At 39.6% G+C, this 21,176-nt stretch overlaps 1 protein-coding gene across 2 annotated transcripts; it reads left to right on the forward strand.

The window, feature by feature from the left end:
- The first annotated feature begins 342 nt into the window (after positions 1 to 342).
- ptprc (protein tyrosine phosphatase receptor type C) lies at positions 343 to 19,470 on the forward strand. 2 transcript variants are annotated; one of them, XM_070960702.1, is made up of 31 exons: positions 343 to 427; positions 534 to 670; positions 5,375 to 5,551; positions 5,717 to 5,845; positions 6,067 to 6,102; positions 6,296 to 6,565; positions 6,664 to 6,894; positions 6,991 to 7,104; positions 7,304 to 7,465; positions 7,591 to 7,740; positions 8,253 to 8,402; positions 9,507 to 9,709; positions 9,795 to 9,855; positions 10,006 to 10,114; positions 10,370 to 10,407; positions 10,710 to 10,819; positions 11,049 to 11,139; positions 11,562 to 11,638; positions 11,832 to 11,868; positions 11,979 to 12,076; positions 12,459 to 12,584; positions 12,798 to 12,955; positions 13,517 to 13,652; positions 15,104 to 15,253; positions 15,536 to 15,626; positions 15,805 to 15,941; positions 16,220 to 16,354; positions 16,447 to 16,569; positions 16,706 to 16,857; positions 17,355 to 17,490; positions 18,651 to 19,470. In XM_070960702.1, the coding sequence occupies exons 3-31, from the start codon at positions 5,380 to 5,382 to the stop codon at positions 18,969 to 18,971; spliced, it is 3,903 nt and encodes a 1,300-aa protein (XP_070816803.1). In that variant the 5' UTR covers positions 343 to 427; positions 534 to 670; positions 5,375 to 5,379; the 3' UTR covers positions 18,972 to 19,470. The 2 variants fall into 2 exon arrangements, with proteins under 2 accessions (XP_070816803.1, XP_070816804.1); XM_070960703.1 differs by lacking the exons at positions 343 to 427; positions 534 to 670 and having other exon boundaries at positions 5,238 to 5,551.
- Positions 19,471 to 21,176: the final 1,706 nt, after the last annotated feature.

The raw sequence follows: 21,176 nt of genomic DNA on the forward strand, positions 1-21,176 counted from the left end.
ACTAAACAGAAGGCGACATCCTGTAAGCCTCAGTGTGTGTTAGCATCATTTTTTTTTTTTCATTTCTGCATCTGCTGATATGAAGTCGAACTGTCAATTGGAGAACAGTGGTTTATGAAGCATGTATCTAAAAGCCTAATGTGTCAAAACACAATCTTTGAGTCAAAAAAGGGCTTCAAACTGAAGTTTAACTTCAGTCTTTCTTTCATAAGTCAGAGGGTTTTCACACTTGAGCAAAAGCAAGTAAAGATTAGAAGACTTCCTGTTCTCGGTGGCGTCGCTGAAATGAGGCTTCCTGTCACCAAATGTTAAGGTAAAGGCAGGCTCTTTTGGTGTGACATCACTCCCACTGACTTGAAACTAGAGGCGAGGTTTAGGGTTTGGGGAACAAGTCCAGGAAGCTGCATCAACTGATAAGACAGAAAACGTATGTAGCTTAAAATAAGACATCGTTTTTAACTTCTTATTATCTTAGAGTTGATTTGAGAATTGGAAATACAGCTTCGATTTGGCTTGTGAATTTCTGCCCGTAGGTCCCCATCAGGACTATACTGTATGGTGTGTGGCGGTACACACCCTAACTCCTGGACATGGCAGGTCTCTGTGGTCTGAAGATCCTGCTGCTCTGGGCTGGAATCATCAGTTTGGCCAACTGTAAGTAACCAACTCAGCCTCCTTTATGAAAGGACTGTGGAAAGTAAAGGCTGTTCTGTGAAGCTCCGTGCTTGTGTCTGTCATCTGAAAGTCTTCTTCATCTGAAAAAAAAAAAAGTGTAAATGATGCAAAACATGAATGATAGCCAACTGTAAGCAGCGAGGTCTCTTATTCTAAACTCCTCGCTCAGCTGTGTCTGAAGTCGTAGCATATGGTTGTTGAGCATGTAATCGTGTTGATGAGAAAAGGTGAAACGCTTCCCATGCCTGAGATAAAGACGTGACTGTGTGAAGACGCTTGACAGTTAGCGTTTTTTTTTTTTTTTTTCTAAAAACAAAATGGAAAACATCCCCACACAAAATGTAATCATTTAAAGTATAAACTGAGGGCAGAAATGACAAGCTACAGTATATCATGTCTTTGAGTTGTGCCTCCATTTGTGCTACTTCACGTTTCTTAAACTTTCCAAACCCAAGAACACAAGACAGTACAACGCACACTTGTGATGTGAGAAGCTAAAGTAGTGACAGGTTTGTGAGCCCCTTTGGCAAAAGAATAAACAGTTATGTTCAATCAAAGACTGCTGTTAATAAGAAGACTCTCTTTAAAACGTGTTCTTTCATTTGGTACAAAGCTATGGGAATTTTTGCAATCATGTTTCTGTTCTGCTTTGACATTGTTTGTATGATGGCGCGAGTGTGTGTGTGTATGTGTCAATGTGTGTGTGTGTGTGTGTGTGTGTGTGTGTGTGTGTGTGTGTGTGTGTGTGTGTGTGTGTGTGTGTGTTGGTGTGGGGGGGGGGTATGTCTGTCAGAGATGAGAGAATTTTTCGGGGTGTGTCCCTGCAAGCTCTTCACTTCAACCCCAGTGACTGTGGGTGTATATGATACACATCTGAGAGAGTGCATGTGTGTGTGTGTGTGCATGCATGCACACGTGCGTGTGTTAAGTCAGACCCACCTTACTGCCTCTTGCATCACTCAGAGTTCTGCTACTGTGCAGCACATCAAATAATTTCTGCTATTTTCAGCTGAGACGTCTGTACACACGAGCTGAAATAAAGCCTTCACTCTGTTCATTTCACTCTGCTGTCTTTAATGTCAGTCAGGGTCAGTATTTGTCTTTTGCTTCTTACGTACAGTTCATCTCAGCTAGTGTGGAAGGTGAATCATCACGGTACACCGCATCGTTTCTTATTTATGTACGTCTTCACTTTTCCATTGATTGAGCGTTGTTTTTCAGTATTTCAAGTGAGGATTGTTGGAAAAGTAGCAGAATTTCACAGTGTGATAACAATTAGTCTTTGTTTTAAATCATTTAGTATCAATTTATTTATCATAACATTAATGGCATTTAACCACAATGCTTCTACGTCAGTTCAGTTATGACTGCACGACTTTTTATTGTTTTGAGTGGCATTGCTGCTTTTACCCAACACTGCAATAACTATTCAGATGATATACTTAAGTCCTACATTCAAAAGTTAAAGTATAGAAGTATCACAAGCAAAATGTACTTCAAATATCAGAAGTAAAGCTACCAGTTCTGCAGAGAAATGGGGGCATTGTGAGAGAAAATATCTATAGAAACAGTGAATATTAATCACGTACATATGGTAGTGTACTTTTGAGCCTTACAATGTGTATTTGAATTTGTAAGCATGCACATGATGACAATTAAGCATAACTTTTATCCACAGTGTTAAATCCAGTTCAAAATTCGCCTATTTCTCCAGTTTTTTTCTTAATTGTTGTTGAATAATTAGATTAGAAACATAAGGTCAGATTAAACCTGAAGGCCAAAAATCATGCGAGCACCAGTTTCATTCAGTTAAGCCAACTGCGTGAGAGCAGCCATGTGCCCCATTAAGATGCAGATTTCCAAGCTTTCTTTAGCCGTACCTCTATAGAGTTCTGTGACCAAAAAGTTGACCACTTCCGTGTTCCATTCTGAGCTGCCTTCATTTCCTGGCAGAGCAGAGCGGAGCAGAGCAGCGCGGGCAGACAGACACAGAGCATGCAAAAGTAAATGAGTTGAGAATTCATGAAAAAAGGGGAAGTGCAGTGTCTGAAATGAAGAAGTGAGGTCAGAAATGTGAAGTGCTGCACGATTAGAGCCGTCTCACGAAGGAGGGTGTAAGTGTTACAAAGCAGGAGGTGCTGCTCTGTGCCAAATGCAAAATATGAGACAAAGGAAGAGGCAGATAAAAAAGGCCGATACATGAGAGAGAGACCCAGACGCATTATCAGTTTCTTTACTAAATGTCAGACAAGTGAATGGATTCAGGAACAGGCGTCTGTTTGTCACTAAACTGTAACGGCTGTCAGTTTTTCCCAGTTGGTATCTTCTCTAAGGTCACCCTGTCTCTCTTCTTCTACCTCTTTCTTCCTCTTCTTCTGCTTCTTTCTCTGTCACACTTGGACAAAAGCTTGTGACCTTGAACAGGTGTATGCAATAGTGACTGAGTTGCTTTCATTTGAAGCTCAGCACTGAAAAAGAAAGTACCCAAAACACCAAGGAGGCTTCACTTAAACCCAGTTGGCCCATTTTACAAACAACAGAACATGGAGTCTTAAAAAATGCAGTGATGAAACGTTATGATAAAATTAGAGTTTGGATAAAGTTTTCTCGTTATAGAATATCAATAGAGCTCAATTTCACTGAAGCGGTTGAAATCAGTCACTGCAAAGCACAACGTGGTGAAATGTCAGTGCAGAGAGCATGCATCTCTGCACGATGGAGTGAAACAAGAATGCACCAAACCACATCCTGACACTCATTGTTTGACTGCCCCCCATCATCTCATGATTCATTGCTCATTGCTATTATTATAAACAGCTAATGGACAAGACAGCTAAGATGTGTTACAAGCCCCTTTTTGTGACGAATATCACAGTACCAATTACCAAAACTAATACGATATTAGAGTTTGAAAGGCAGAAAAAAAGGCATTTATGAAGATTAGGATGACTTTCTGTTTACACTGAGGGATTAAAGCATATGTATTATTTTAAACAACATTTGGTTATTTGCTTGATTAGGTGATCTGTCCAAACCGAAACTAATTTTGTAAGCATAGAGAGGCTCTAGCTTTTAGTGCAAAGCAGGAAATAGTGGTTACAACTTGTATGGCTCTTTTCAGCATTGTCATAGCAACCAGGTTGTACAGCCTCACACAGAGCTTCAGGTGTAAACAGCCGTTTTCCCGCTTTTTGACCTGCTAGTGCTTTGACCATGCAGGAAGAGTTTTCATCAGTCCATTGGAAGTGGATGCTTTCATAAAACTGTACTCTACTGTTTTAGAACAAAAAAGTGCAATCATTTACATGTTTTTTCTCTTTTGTAATTCCAGGTCAAGAACCAAGGGGTGAGTGGCAATACTATAAGTTACTAAGAAGTTATGGGACGTATAACATTTAATGAATCAAATATTTTGTTCTCATTATGCTGTGCTGTTCCTTCACTCTTCTCTGTCTTACCTCTTCATGGACACAGCAGCATCAAAGCCAGCGAAATGGCATGAAATGAGTACGCTCTCGAATGAAAGAGCCACAGAAGTATATTTCAACACTCTCATTAAGTAGTTCGGTTGATGCTGGGCTCTATTTTAGTGGCCCGTCTCACCCAAGGTCTCGCTTCATGCGGGCACAGTTGGCTACATGATGACTTGCATTCTAGCTGGCGCTCACTTCAGAACATTTCGCTTTGCTGAAGCAGTAACGCTTATGTTCATACAGCATGCAGTCTGCAGTGCTGATGTTCATATAGTGAATGGGAGAGAAAAGGTTGAGCGTAACTCGCAGGTATTTTCTCTTTCTTTTCTGATTGGCTTGCTTTTGAGCTGAGCTAAATCAAACTCATGTTAACTCGCTGTTTAACAAAGTGAGTCAAGTTAAGAACAGACCAGATGCTTAAACTGATGCTGGGATTTCTCCTGTCCTGACCTCTTTCCAGGCGATCTGTCAAGTCATTCTGTATCTGAGATCTGTTGTAATGATATTTCCATGTATGTAATCTAGTCGTGGGTCTGCATTAGAAAAGAGCAGCAGTTCTGTGTCGAGCGTTATTGGGATTTAGATGAGTCAAACTTTGAGACGGTTTTAGCGTGGTACGGATGCAACGTTTTCCTTCATAGGAACAAATAAGTCACTGATAATGCAGCCTGTGAAATTGAATATTAACTCATCAGTGATAGAGGGGAAAAAACATGAACATGACGCGGTCTGGAAAACTGTTTTTCGTCTGTAGAAATCAACTGTGAGAGTTTATCCTACTTTCTTTCAAATCAAAGAGTTTCCATGATTTTCTGTTAAGGTTGGCAACCTTTAGATAACCTTAAGATGTTTGTGTTTTGCCACAGGAAGACAGCTTTTAAATCCAAAAACAGGAAGTATTTGAACTCAGAGCGAGTAGTAATGCTCAACCTAATTCCATTTCCGCTGCTGTAGCTGTAGAGTCCAACCAAACACACCCAGCTGAACTCTGCCTGTCCTCCTCTGAGTATGAATTTGCTCTTTTCCAATGCACCTTTGTTTTGTCATTACCTCTTGTTCTTTTCTTTAAATGTGTAGTAGACATAAATGAAGGGAAGGATTGACAAGGAGCAACACCAGCTTTGTAACAAGAGAAAACAGGATTCATGGAAATGCTGCATATTACACCTTTTAATGCTGTGAAAACTAGCATTGTGATTTAGTGTTTGGCCTGATTTTTGTTTCAGCCCCCATGCCTCCAAACAGCACCACAAATCCCAATTCACCTTCAGTAGCCAGCCTATCTGACATCTCCTCAACTCCACGCACCATGACAGCGGTCATGCCTTCAGACACTCCACTCACCCCAACATCACTCAGCACAAACTCCACAATCCAGGCACCCAGTTCAACTGCCGTGTCTGGTAACGTATTCAGCCTCCATTTACAGTTTTACTGGAAGCATTAGCATTGCGTTCAGCCTGAATGCATTCTCCTGAAATAATGGCTAGGACTTGTATCAGGTAAGACTACTGGCAGTAAAGTATTCCTACCTGAAGGTGACCTCCAGCATGCTCTCTATCCTACAGTCACCACTACTCCTGCAAACATCTCACGCTCACCCACTGCAACCAGCACGAAACCAGACTCTCAGTCAAACCCCACTCAAAACCAGACCTCACCTCCAATCAGTGACTCAGTGACTACCGCCGCCAAAGGTTGGAATTTTCTCATCTACAACTGAGCCCCATGGGCTCTTATAGGACTGTGATAACAGTGTTATTCATAGACGTGTGGACAACAGCTACTAACACTAGCACTGCTAAGGTTCATATGATACAGACACTCATTTGCAAATCTGTGGAAGAGTATTTATTATCATCACATATTAATATTTTCTTGTTTGTTTTTCTCATCTCATTTGAATGCATTGCTCCAGCCACCTCACAAGCCCCTACACCACCACCACCACAGTGTGAGTATCAGCATTACTCTTCAAGATACAATGCGTGACATCTTCACAGCGATCTGACCAGACACACGTTCTGATTACTAGTTAGTTACTGGATTTTGTTTTGTTTCAGCTCAGGATCAAGTTCAACATTCACATGAACAGACTGTCTGAGATTCTGAAAGAGATTTCATTATTCTGTTGATTTTTTCTGCAGGTTCTTACACTGCCGCATCCAACAAGTCTAGGCTACTGATAACCATTACAAGCTCTGCCATTGGAAATCACGATATAACCATTAAGGAGAAGGACCGTCCTAACACCGCAAGGATATCCTCCCATGTAATCTCCTCAAACAACTCTTTTGAAATTGAACACCTGAAGCCTTGTACTTCCTATGAACATGATGTGACATTCACTGACGATGCTGGCCAAGAAACATCCTGTAACTGCTCTGGAAGTAAAGAGTTTACAACGACTGAAATGAGTGAGTAAAATTAATTCATACAGTTGAATCGCATCTTATTTAAGAAATGAGACTGTGTGGAAACAGGAAGACATTTGTGCATCACCTGTGTATTTCAGGTCAAGACGACATTGGAAATGGCACTCACATCTCTGGATCTGTTTGTTACAAGAGTGACTGGGACATCAGCTCTTCACTATCAACTGCATATAATGTTATACACAAAAACGACAGTAAAACCTTCTGCATCAAACCTGATTATGATGACATTTGCTCAGATTTGAAGATAAACTTCACTTCAGGAAACTGTGTGGACTCTTCCTTTAGTCGCACCGAAAACATCACTGCTGGTATGTACGGTAACGTCCTCCTGTACTGTGAACTGCCTGTGGTTTGGACACGACGTCATTGTGTTTAATGTATGTGTTGTTTACTTTTTTCCACAGATTTCTTAGGGTCATCTGAAATAAAGCAGGAAGTTAATGATACATTTCCTCCAAAAATAAAATTAACAGTACCTAAGGAATGTAAAACTCTCACCTGGAATTACACGTGTGTTGGTAAGTAAAAAGACTTCACTGACATTATGAATGGATTTGCACAGAAATAGGGAGAGACAGTTTGCACCATTAGCTTATAGCTGAGTCGATGTGAATCATCTGTTGGTGTAAAAGGAAGTGGAGGTATTGCTTTGTGCATTCTGTGAATCAGTTCTGAACAGAAGATTTGTGCATTCGTTTATTGTGAATGTCTCACCAGGCACTGACGGTCAAATAGCAGTTGAAGAAATAGTGTTACACAACGAGTTCGAGAACCTGTCCAAGCTGGAGCCCGACACAGACTACAAGTGTACTGGTCAGATCAAGTACAACAATATGGTCCTAACAAGAACAAAGGATTTCAACATCAAGGTTGACTGTGGTATGTTGACAAACACATTAACTCTGTGCAATGACGAGAACCATGAGCTTGTGTCCTGAGATATCTATGGATTTAAGGACAACAGCAGACACTCAGTGTTATGGACTTCTAATGTGTTCTAACAGGTTTTGAGATAGCAAATACAGGCTCCAGCACAACCAGTACCTCCATCAAACTAAGCTGGACCACGACGAGTCGGAAGTGTCAAACAGTCCTTCCAAAACTTTCTTATGAATGTAACTGTACTACTACTTCCTCCCAATGCATAAGACATGGTAAGTAAAACTTTTTAGATTAACTCTTGAATTACTTTATTCACTTTGCACATTAGTGAGTCTTTGGAGATCCTTTGACTGGTCATTTTACCTAAATAGTGAAGTGTTTGAATCATCCATAGACCGACTGTGCTCCGTGCAGTAACATGCTGAGTGACAGTTCATGAGGAAGATGCAACATGGTACAGAAATAAAATAAACAAAGCAAAAAACAAACAAACAAAGCAATTAATGATGGCTTCAGTTTTCACACGTGGGTGCTGACTGATTGATTGATTGATTGATTGATTGATTGATTGATTGATTGATTGATTGATTGATTGATTGATTGATCGATTGATTGATTGATTGATTGATTGATTGATTGATTGATTGATTGATTGATTGATTGATTGATTGATTGACATCCATTTGGTTTTCGCTTCAAAGGTAACTTGACCAACAAAACAATCTGCTGTTGTTGTTCTTTGTTAATCAAATTCAACAAACCAGCTAATGAAACCATTTTACAGGTGTCGTTACCAATAAAGCATCAGGAAAACCATGTACTGTTAGTGGATTGGTGCCATACACCATCTACACCTGTGAAGTCCATCCCATGTACGGCAACAAGAGAGTTGCCCATAAGAGTAAAGTCCTTGAAGTGAAAACCGGCCATGGAGGTAAGTATTCAAAAAAAGATTCAACTCCTGTATTATACAACAGACTATCCTGACTGTTTGTTTATTAAGGCAGTGTATTTCACATATTGTTGACTATCCAGTTAAAACTATGTGACAGCAAAAGTCAACATCTTTCTGATAAACTCTCTGAAGACCGTACCTCTTGAATAAGAAATGAGCTTATTAAATGCTAAATATTTTACTTTGAAATATCAATAAAATATTTAGTGGAAGTAATTAATTAGTTATTATTTGAGCTAATTATGGTAATTATAATTCTAAATTCAAGTTGTTCTACTATTATGTAAGTGATATATTTTAACTGATTCTCTGTCTCTCAAAGGACCTTAAATGCTGACAGTCAGACAGTATATCATTCCCTGATATTAACATATTTTACACATTATCACTCCTCAAGCCATTATAATGAATATTACAATGTGGCTCCAGTGATCAGTGAAGAAGGGAATACAGTATGTACACAATATGTAGCAGGAATACACAACATTTCTAGATGTCATATTCAACAGCGGTGGCTATTCTCAGTGTTATTCTCCGTGACTCTGTGGAAACCTACCAGCTTCAGTCACTTTGATCTGCTTATTGTGATCTGGAGTGTGGTGAAAGAGAATAGTCATATCATAGATTTTTTTAAGTGTTAAATTGCAATCAATTATTTAATTAATTTGCATTCACTAGAAATGCTGAAAAAAAGTTAATTAACAATGACACAATGTCCAATTGGCCCCAAAATTATTCTGTTTCTCCATGCATTATTTGAGTTTTTTTTTTTTTTTTTTAGAAAATTAACATTAAAATAGAATTTTTTTTCAAAAAATTGCTTGAGTAATTACTGAGTTCCAATTTTTGATTTTTAAAAAGTTAGTTTTAAGTTTAAGTTTACTCCTAATTTTAGTTTTCTGATCTTTTTGTGCCCCTTCCCCTTTGAGTTTATAATGAACTGTTTCCAGGGCAAATTTAATCGTCTTTCTTTGCTGTGCACACTTTGTGTCAGTGCTGACAACCAGCACAACCTAAAGAGCAAGAAAACAAAACAAAATAAAGCTAAACCTCTGTCTGCTGTTTGTCTTGACTGTCTTACAGTACCAGACAACACCACTAACCTGAAACTGGATCATCTAGACCATAATTCTATCAGTGTGACCTGTAAACATACCAAATGCTTTTATGGACCTCAAGCATTATATATCGCACGTGTTTTGGACGGTAGCAACACCGAAAAAAAAAACAAGACATGCAGTTTTGAATTCAGGGATCTAAGTTATTCTACGACCTACAAAGTGCAGGTTTGTATCTGACTCATTTCTGATGTCACAAGATTATTCCAACTTTATTCCTCATAAATTCCTGATGAACAGATTTTCTTTCCAGGTGACTGCTCACAATGGACATTTCGAGAGCATGCCTGAGACAGAACAGATTACCACTCAGTGTATGTGCAATTTTAATTAAAACCACAAATTGTCTCACACAATTTGTTTGACGTGTTTGTTTTGACGCACATTTCACGCATCCATGTCTATACGGCACATCCTCAGCATAAACGCTTCCACTCTGATATTACTTTCCCATCATTTTACAGATAATGACAAAGCACTGATTGGGTTTCTGGTCTTCCTCATCATCCTCACGTCTGTGGCGCTCCTTATGGTCATCTACAAGATTTACATCCTGAAGCGCAGAAAGTCCAAGTAAGGCTCATTGTCTTATCTCTGCATCAGTCTGACTGTCACATTCTGCTTGCTGTTTCTTTGCATGTTAACAACAGGTTATTTTCCACTGACGAGGCAATATCTTTTCATTTAAAGTACACAAATAGGATTGTTATTGCATTTGAATTGCGTATTTGACAGAAACACCATAAAACTCTATGTGTAGGCCTTTTTCCATTTTATTTCCCTGATAGTTTAAAGTCCTTAAAGTCAATGTTCACTATTTTCTTACAGTGACTCGGGTGAAAGCATGATGCTCATTTCAACAGCAAGTGAGTCGTCTTTAGATTTCCTGTTCTCTACCCAGATGTTGTCTTGAACTTGATGATAATAGAGGACTTAAAGTGCAAAATGAATGACTCTCGTGTTCAGCAGCTACTGTTTTCAAACCATTTATGATATTTGTAACAATCAGAATATACAGGTGTATTCCTTTGGTTGTTGTTGGAGAAGCATGTTTCAAGAGAAATCATTCATAAAAACAGAGAAAAAAAAGTCAAAATATTTACTGGACTGTATGTAATAGATAGTAGCATTATATTGTTTCTCACCTGCTGCCTGTTTGCTGCTGTAGATGACGAGGAGAACCTGCTGCCTGTTGAGCCCATTGCAGCCGAGGTCCTGCTGGAAGCCTACAAGAGGAAGCTGGCTGACGAGGGGAGACTTTTCCTGGCTGAGTTTCAGGTCAGTTTAAAATGTAGCTTCTTTTGGGAGCATTATTTTTGGTATTTTATTTCTGTATTGGGTGGTTTAGGAATGGAGTGGCAGAGAGGGAGATGGCTGGGCTTGCACAAAGAAGGTTGGATGAGCATGCCTGTGGCCTTGGCTGATTATAGAGCCAAAGTGCGAATGGTCCTATAGAACTGCTGTTTATTGATCTTCAGCAAATGACATAATTTGTTTGTGCTTTCAGAGCATCCCCAGAATTTTCTCGAGGTACAATGTGAAAGAGGCTAAAAAGCCCTACAACGTCCCCAAGAACCGCTATGTGGACATCCTGCCGTGTGAGTCGGAGTCTCAACAACACAACGCTTTTTAGATAAAAGACAAAAGCACTTAGATGTGTGATGTGTATTTTTACTCATTGTTTAAATACACACAGTAAATCCCATAATCAATACCTTATAGCTAAGCTTGTTTACCTGCATAGATTTTGACATACTGTAAATACTTCTTTAATACCTCTATGTGTATTAAACTATTGTGGAAAATGTTGCAAATAGCAGCGTAGTCTCAGTGCTATTTTTGGATTCACAGTTTTACATCAGTGTGAGATATTTAGCTCTTAAATTTCAGGTTATATCCGTAAACTTCTTCTTAATTGAATTTACAGAAAGTTAACACACACACACTTGTTTGCTAATGGTCTTTTAGCATTGTTAAGGTGTCCTTTGTGATGTTTTTTCTTCTTGCTGTCTTGAACCAGATGACTATAACCGTGTCCAGCTGACGAGCGGTAACGGAGAGGCAGGATGTGACTACATCAATGCCAGCTTCATTGACGTATGAAAAACACCCACATCACACACACTGCTGCAGGCATGAGACAGATCAGACATTATCAAACTGCTTAAAGATAATGAAAAATATTTCACATTTTGGCCAAACAGCACAGATTTTTAGGGTTAAACAGACACAAGTTGGCTCTTTTGGACAATACACACTTTATTGAGTATGATTTATTTTCCTGCTGCAGGGGTACAAGGAATCCAAGAAGTACATCGCGGCTCAAGGTAAAGTTCTCATATTCTTCACACACTCAGTCAGTGCACCTGCACTATGTTCCTGGTTGATAAGCGTGCATGCTTATGTGTACAGAACATATATTCTGTGTGTGTTGTAGGGCCAAAGGATGAGACTGTGGGTGACTTCTGGAGGATGGTCTGGGAGCAGCAGTCCTCTATCATTGTCATGGTAACACGCTGTGAAGAGGGAAACAGGGTAAGAACAGAAGTTTTTCCTTTGGTTATTATGTCACACTGTTCATTGTATTTCTTTTTTTAATTAGTAATTAAACATTATTCTCTATGAGACAACAAAAAGAGCTACGATTACTGACTGACTGCAGTCTGTCACACTCACATCTTAGCTGCTCCGCCACACGTACTGTATCAGATATGAATAAGGCCAAACTTCACACTCAAGCTGCACACTGTGGTCTTTGAGAAAGACTTTGAGTATGTAACCTGTTTGTTTTATCCACAGCAGTCTGCTTTTAACCTGCATCAACTGCATGTTTGGCTTTTGGGTTAAAAGTGCTCAATCGTCAGTGTTGCTGATGTGTTACTGACTTGTGAAATGTTGCTGTCACTCAATCTCGCAGCTGAAGTGTGCGCAGTACTGGCCATCTCTAGACCGAGAGACAGAGATATTTCAGGAGTTCATAGTGAAGCTGAACTCAGAGAACCAATGTCCGGATTACACCATTCGCCATCTCATCCTGACGAATGTGAGTCTAAAATAGTGAAAATGTGTTTCTCATGTTATCACTTTAACTTGTGGATGTGTTCATGTGTGTCTGCATATAAGTGAAGGCTAGTATATCTGTCCATCTTTACCTCAATACTTGCTTAAATATTAAATATGTTTATGTGTTAATATATATGTCTTATCCTAATATATATGATGTATTATATTTATATGTGTGTTTGTGTGTCTGCAGAAAAGGGAGAAGAACTCAGAGAGGGAGGTGACCCACATCCAGTTCATGAGTTGGCCTGACCATGGCGTCCCAGGGGACCCACATCTCCTCCTGAAGCTCAGGCGGCGTGTCAATGCTTTCAAGAATTTCTTCAGTGGCCCCATCGTCGTTCACTGCAGGTGAGTCCAATGTCCCAGCCTCAGTCAGCTGACAGTAACTCTGGTTACACAGTGACACGGCTGGCACAAAATACACTCCTGTCTTCCCATTTCCCGTTGTTTCCATTCCATTTCCATTCTTCCTCTGGGCATGCCAAACCTGAAATTACACTGTTTGTAGTGCATTACTGACACGTCGTAGCTGCATACATTTGCACTGAACATTGTGTTTTTGTGACTTTTGTTACTGTTTGCACTATCTGGTCAGATGCTAAATACCTACTGTGTGCAATGACTGTAAAGGTTGATCCAGTCCAATCTATTCCTCTCTAATCTAATTTGACACCAGTGCGCAGTGCACACAGTATGTAGTTCCAAACTGGACTAGTAATCAGGGAAGTGTGTGTCTTTTCAGGCACATTTCTGAACTTGCTTCGCTGACTGATGAACTGATAGAAAACAGATTAAAGGATGTCATTCTCAGGCCATCTCCCCTCTCTGTTTGCCTCTAATTAATGCTTGACTGTAACTTTACTTTAATGTATATTGTCATGTATTAACACAGTGTTATGTCATGTGTAGTGCGGGAGTCGGCAGGACAGGCACCTACATTGGCATTGATGCCATGATGGAGGGTCTGGAGGCGGAGGGCAGAGTAGACATCTACGGCTACGTGGTCAGACTCCGCAGACAGAGATGCCTCATGGTTCAAGTGGAGGTGAAATATATGATATATATTTAGATCATAGTTTAGAGTGTGTGTGTGTGTGTGTGTGTGTGTGTGTGTGTGTGTGTGTGTGTGTGTGTGTGTGTGTGTGTGTGTGTGTGTGTGTGTGTGTGTGTGTGTGGACGTGTATTGTTGCATGGACATATATCTGTTTACATGGTCACATTTAAGGGACTGGCCTTCCAGTCCCCATAATGGAAATCATTAAATTTTAGGATGAAGACTTGGGTTAAGTTTAGGATAAGTGCTAGGTTTGGCAAATAGTGGTCACGGTTAGGGTAAGACTCCAGGAAATGAATGACAGCCTATGTAATGTCTCCAAAAAAGATGGAAACACGACTGTGTGTGTGTTCTCAGAGTGTTTACTCTGACAAAAATCAAGTTAAGCAACATGAACATGAAGCTAAACAAAGATAATGAAGTGAGACAAGGATAAACAAGCACAGATACAGCAGTTATATATGATAAATACGTGTAAAGAAATTGAAATTGACAACAGGTGAACAAACACACTGTATAAATAGATATTTAATTCATACAGTACACTCTATATACAAGATTGTGGCCCAATATCTTTTTTATCCATCGACATATGGATTGGGCTGCACGGTGGCACAGCAGGTAGTGCGTGTGCCTCACAGCAAGAAGGTCGCCGGTTCGATCCCCAGGCGGGGCCTTTCTGTGTGAAGTTTGCATGTTCTTCCTGTGCATGCGTGGGTTCTCTCCCGCTTCCTCCCACAGACCAAAAACATGCTCATTAGGTTAACTGGTGACTCTAAAACTCCCCCTGTGAGTGTCAATGGCTGTCGCCCACTGACAGCTGGGATAGGCTCCAGCCCCCCCGCGACCCCGAAAGGGATAGGCGGTATAGAAAATGGATGGATGGATGGACATATGGATTGATTACAATGACAATCCATAAATCTATAATCCATCATTTCAGGGTCTGTCTCGGCTTTATCCATTTTGAACATTTTGAATGATCTAACAGAAGTAATATATAATACGTGAGCATTGCAATGTTATTTTACAGAAACTGCACTGAGACCTCACAAAGTGGGTTTAAGTGCTCATGAGTGTGATGGTGTGGATCTGTTCTTGTCTGTGGTTGTCTTGTTGCTCTCTAGCGCCCACCAGAGGCCAGAAGCTAAAATAGGTTGCCCACAGTGTATGTGCATGAGCATGTGCCATGCATTTATATGTTTTGAATATTGCCATTTATTTGAGCATAAGTGAACAACATATTTAGAAGCTTAACTCTTTTCATGACGAACGGGGGTGAGGTTAAAACAGGCAGGGATAACGAGCTAAGATGGGGAATTCTAACCTTGGAGAAATCTGAGATGTGGATTGTATAACTCAACAGCAGATTATCTTCTGCATATTTGTTCTATCCCCAAACTGTACATCCCTCGTTAATCAAGACATTTGTCCTCACACAGGCCCAGTACATCCTAATTCACCAGGCACTGCTGGAGCACAATCAGTTTGGAGAAACTGAGATCACCCTGCCTGAGCTCCACAGCACGCTGAGCACGCTCAAACAGCAGAGCTCCAGCAGTGAACCCACATTAATGGAGGATGAGTTTGATGTATGCCATTTTACTATTTATTTATCTGCAAAGCATTGCATTTATATAATTGTGATCTGTTTGATCCAACCGTACGTAAAGGTATGTCAGTGAGTTTATGAAACTTGAGCTGATGATTTGCACCTCTAGCTGCAAAGCAATATGTGTGTCAATTCAGTGTATGAGGTAGAGACGTTTCTGATCACTTTAAAATGGATCATTGTCCCTTTTTTCCTTTCCTGTCTCTTATTGATATCACTAGAAATGATATAATAATTAATACCTCTTTGTCTTGCAATTCAGAGACTCCCCACCTATAGAAACTGGAGGACATTCAACACTGGGATCACAGACGACAACAAGAAGAAGAACCGCTCTTCATCTGTCATCCCATGTGAGTATCAGCTTAACACAGGGACAAGTTCCATGTGACCCTACAGAGTAACAGTGTTGGTATATCTGTGCCTGTGCAGTGTGTTTATAGTGTAAGTTGTAGTGTACATGAATTCATATACACAGTAAATATGTCCAATTTCACTTGTGTCTAAATATTTCAATCCTGCCACCCTCAGATGACTACAACCGAGTGCTGCTGAAGCTTGATGAAGGACACAGTCGAGATAGTGACCCTGATGAGGATGAGGAGGAAGAGTCATCAGATGAGGAGGATGAGGAGTCCACTAAGTACATCAATGCCTCCCACATAGATGTACGTTACTTCACTGACACTTTCATTGTATTCACTGAGCATAAAACTGACATAAACCTGGATGCGAGGACAGAAACAGCAGTGGTTTGTTTAACTAAAGCGCGACACACTTCGCTCCTGTTACTGTTGAAGCAGGTGTTCTCTCATTAAGTCTGAATGGATTCCCATCTTTCATGCAGCCCGTTGGATTTTTAAAAACAAGCGTAATTAAATCCATCACATCTTATTTGTTTGGACTGTGTACAACAATAGAGGGATGTGTTTTCTTGCCCACGCAGGGTTACTGGGGCCCACGCACCTTCATCACAGCACAGACTCCGCTGCCAGACACCATGGCTGACTTCTGGTCAATGGTTTACCAGAAGAAAGCATCTGCTATTGTCATGCTCTCAGACTGCAGCGAGGGAGATAAGGTACCGTAATTATCATGCACGTATATGATGTTGTGTGTAAAATGCACTAGACATGCTCTTGGTATATTGTAAATCTTCTGTGTGGTTCACAGGAGTCTGACTCTGTCTACTGGGATAAAGACAAGAAAACATTTGGGGACTTTGAGGTGGAGTTGGTGAGCACAGACACCTCCCCAACCTTCATCAGCCGCAACATGCTGCTCCGTCATGTCAAGGTAACGCAACCACACCTGACTCTGCAGTCAGAAGTTATAGCAAAGTCTGATCTGTTCCCATATTTATCCATATGAGCCTGCGAGCTGACTGGCCATTTCAGCGTCACAAGCCCTTTTCCACTGCTTCTGTCGACAGAGGAAAGAGAGTCGGACGGTGAAGCACTACCAGTTCCTGAAGTGGGCAGGCAGAGAGTTGCCGGAGAAACCTCAAGATCTGACAGACATGATCAAGGACTTCAAGCGCAGTAGCAAACCACAGAGGGGCACGCCCATCGTGGTCCACTGCAAGTAAGACGAGCTCACAGAACGCGGCCTGTGGAATCTTAAAGGGTCATTTTACAGAGCATGACAGAGGTCACAGATCATTTGACACCACTCCAAGCTCTACAGTGGCATGCCTTTGTGAAGTCAAAGCATTAATAGAGATGTGCTGTCACATTTTAATTGTCGCCAACCATTTAACAATCATTTTCTTTAAAAATTAAGGCCAAATATTGTACTAAAATTCTGTTTAATATTCAGTGTCACCTCATTACAAGGAAGAAAAGGAAGACATGTATGTTGTTTGTTGTGCATGTTTCTTTCTCCTTTTGTCCTTGTCCGATTTGAGACTGAATCGTCCATAGGTATAAACATGATTGTATAATTAGGCCCATATTTCTCAAACATCTAAGCCTTACACATAAGAATGCTCTAAAGAACCAGTTTAGGAGTCAGAAATGTCTATGACTGCTGCCACTGAACATCTTTACATTTTTACGTATACGTGCGCTCCGTCTCCTCAGTGATGGCTCCACCCGTTCGGGGATTTTCTGTGCTCTGGTGAACTTGCTGGACAGCGGTGAGACAGAGAAGCTGGTGGATGTTTTCCAGGTGGTCAAAACCCTACGCAAGGAGAGACAGGGCATGTTCTCCAGCCTGGTGAGAAAGACAAGCCAATATCTGTCAGCAGCTCACAGCTTCTCAGCTTCACAGCTTTAACTTCCTGCAGTGCTCAGAGTGCGCAGTGTTGTCGCACATGTTCGGTCAGTGACTGTCAATAATGGACAGATGTTTCTTTTATGCTCCTGTTAGTATGTGCGCATAGGTCTGCTGTGGCAGTTTTTACCAAGAGATCAAGGTTAAACATATTCCTTAATGTGTGTTAATGTAGTTCACACTCAGTTTTTGTGCTTAATTTAATGTATGTTTGACATAAAACACACATATATTTTTAAAAATGTACTTCTAAAAAGATTAAGTTCTACTTAAATGTATTTAAAATAATACGCTTATTACGTGAAGCAATACTTGAAGTGATATTTCAAATTACTTTGATATACTAACAAAAAAGTTGACCTTATTGTAAATGCATTATAAATTGTACTTTTAAAGTGTGCCAAATTGCAAATACTTTTACTGTTACTGTTAAATTGGACCTACGAAAAGTAGACTTATTTTCAAGTTCTTTGTAATACACTATTAGTATGCTTAATTAAAGTGTACTTTAATTTCATTTCATTTTAAGTATATTTAAGTACATTTTCAACACATTGGTAGTAAAACACAACACTTCAAATACACGCAAACATTACTCTAGTGGTGCAAAAAGTTGAAATTGAAGTATCATATTTTTCACTGGGTTTTGAAGAATTAAAGGATCAGACTGATGATATTCATCATGAATTCACATTCTATTTCTGATATTGTCAACGAATCCCATGAAAAGTCCAAAACCAACAATGCATGCTTAGTGAGCATTTACAGCAGCAGGACGTGTTCATCTTAATGAACAAACATGTCCTCCAGAGAAACAGTGTGGCTCGTTAATGTGTTTTTAATTATTTTCAAACAACAACAGAAGTCTGTGGCACAAAGAACTATAGTTTATCAGCCTTCTCCAGCACAGACAATCCTTGCCAGTGGCATAAATTCAGTGTTGTTGGCAGTAATAGAAATAAATCATATCACCAGATTTATCATTTCAAGCTGTTTTCTGGCGCTTTTAATTGTGTCGTAGTTAGAAAACTTTAATGTCATTGGAAGCTGCAGCACAGCACCATATCTTTCTGTTTCCACTCAAATCCACCTGTGTCTTACAGGAGCAGTACCAGTTCTTGTATGACGCACTGGAGATGGTCTTCCCTGTCCAGAATGGGGAAGTCAAAGCAGTCCAGGCCTCTGCAGCCGTCCAGATTGTCAATGAAACCAAAGCGGCAGAGCAGCCAGCTGAGGAAAAGGCGGAGGAGCCAGCCAGCACTACCAGCACAGACCAGCAGGGGGCAGCAGAGAGCGCTCCAACTGTGGCTGATGGAGAGAAAGAAGACAAAAAAGAGGAACCTGAAAAGGTTTCCAGCAGCCCCACAGAGACAACACCACTGGAGGACACTAGCAATGGTCCCGGTGTCACTGTGGAGGTCTGAGGGGGGTGGTCGGGCCATGGCTGTGACATTTACTTTTTGAAAAAAGCGCTTCAGCTAAATGCTTTGTTTTAATATACTTCCTGAATGTATAAACATTGTAAAGGTTTAACACAGTATGGTTTTGGTTGAGATTTGTTTAAGAATTTGATCAAATGTTTTAATGTCAATTTCACAAAATATGATTTAAACTAAGTTATAAATATTTCAGTAGCAAAAGTGTAAGGATGCAAATATTTTCTGGGAGCAAAGTTTACTGGATGCTGTCGTCAAACTAGAGGCCTTGGATTTACTAGATTTTTAATATACAGTAGATAAAATGTTGTTTTATACCCCTTCATATTTGAGTTGTTTGTGCATTCATTTTCTTGCTGAATAAATGGATGCTATAGTCTTTACTTATATATATATATATATCTACTATATATATAGCTGAATAAATTAGTCTATAAGTTCAAATTTTGTTATGTGACACTGTGACGTTTCATTAAAAGAGACTTACAAAGAGAAAGACTTCTGCAGAGTACTTGCTCATTGACACTAACATCGTAGAATATCTTTATTAGGCTAGGTTTACTAAGTCCATAATGTCTTTTAAAGGCCCCAAAAACGCATTTTCTGAACCAGCCATTTAGTATGAGAGATGAGGAAAGCTCCCAGGTGTGTTTGTGTGCAACAGTGTGAATAAAAGTTAAAACAAAAAGACACAAAACTCAATGAAAAGTGCACAAGTTTAAACATTACAGAATATAATATAAAACACATAGATCAAAACCACAATAATTTACTTTTTGAACATTTTTAAAATAGCAATTTGTGTAATTATTGTCAAAGGCAGTTACAAACAGTTAGAAAATTTAAGACACACAACATAAAACATGGACAGTTTCCTCAAATTCAAGACAATCATATAAGCAAACCATCCATGAGCTCGAGTCTCAGTACAAACTGTCACGTCTCTGATTGGAGCTGCATCTTCAGGTGAGTCAGTAAATTCCTTGCTACAATTTCTATTGAATCTCTAAATATTGATCACAAGGAAAAGTACAATGTATAAAAAGAATTATCTACATATAAAAACCATAAAATACTTTGAATTAGAGACAAAGTTTGTGCTTCACTCACACTTAATACAAATCGAACATCTGATCCTTTAATGTTAGAGGCTCAGTGGAGATTTGTGAACGCTATAAATACCTGAACTACTGCAGCACTGAGAACATGTCAGCCAATGTAAAGATACACACATTATTGTAGTGGTCAAAAAAACTTTCACAGACTATATGAAAGCCTCCTCATGCCAGGTGTCAGGCCTGTGGAGTTAAAGGTTCACAACAAACTGTTAAAGAGTTAAACAGATACAGAGCTACGGTGCATTGATGCAGTCAATGAGGACATTTAACTGGTGGCTTCATGTGCGCATACATCAGACTCAACAACACTTAGAGATGATTGTATTAATATATTAGAGCTTAACTTTACTTCTCCTGGTAAACAACAACAACATTGCAGAGCAGCGTAGTTTTGGTAACAAATAAATCTCTAATATTCATTAAAAAATAAATCAAATTAATGCAATCCTTCAAGCACAGATGGGCTTTTATCCTAAAAATGATAATATATTTGGGAATATATATATATATATATATATTTGCAGGAAAAAGAGCAACCATTAAAACAAGTGGTAATACCGTACGGAAGTTGATAATGCAATGTGTCAGTGACTTTCAGTCACGTATTGTCATAGTGGGGTCATATGCTATAGCAAAAATGAATATTATTAAATATAGTTTGGAGTCTATTTCTATTGCTTCTCATTGATGTATCTTGGTATAAGCCTTCTTACTGAGTTACAACTGATCAAGCACATATTATTTGTGCAAAAGGCCCATTCTGTTCATAGAAGGTTAAGATTCATTGCTGAGCCTCAACTATTGCTGGATTAATGACTACAGACACATTTCCCTGAATTTGAGGAAGCAGCAAAATTACCAGCATCAGCTTCACATGTCACAATTCAGTCATTCTCAAAACAGTAGAGGCAGCCACTTAAATCGCATAACTAGGTGAGTAGCAGGTGAGGCTGATTCTAAGCTTGTGAACTTTTCATGCATTGTGTAAAAATAATATTCTGGTTTACCTCTTGGAGGTTTCAAAGAACAAGGAAATTGTCAAAAAATACTAAATATTGATTTTTAATCAAGAAAC

This window comes from Chaetodon trifascialis, chromosome 4, assembly GCF_039877785.1.
Source record: "Chaetodon trifascialis isolate fChaTrf1 chromosome 4, fChaTrf1.hap1, whole genome shotgun sequence".
Taxonomy (NCBI): Eukaryota; Metazoa; Chordata; class Actinopteri; order Chaetodontiformes; family Chaetodontidae; genus Chaetodon; species Chaetodon trifascialis.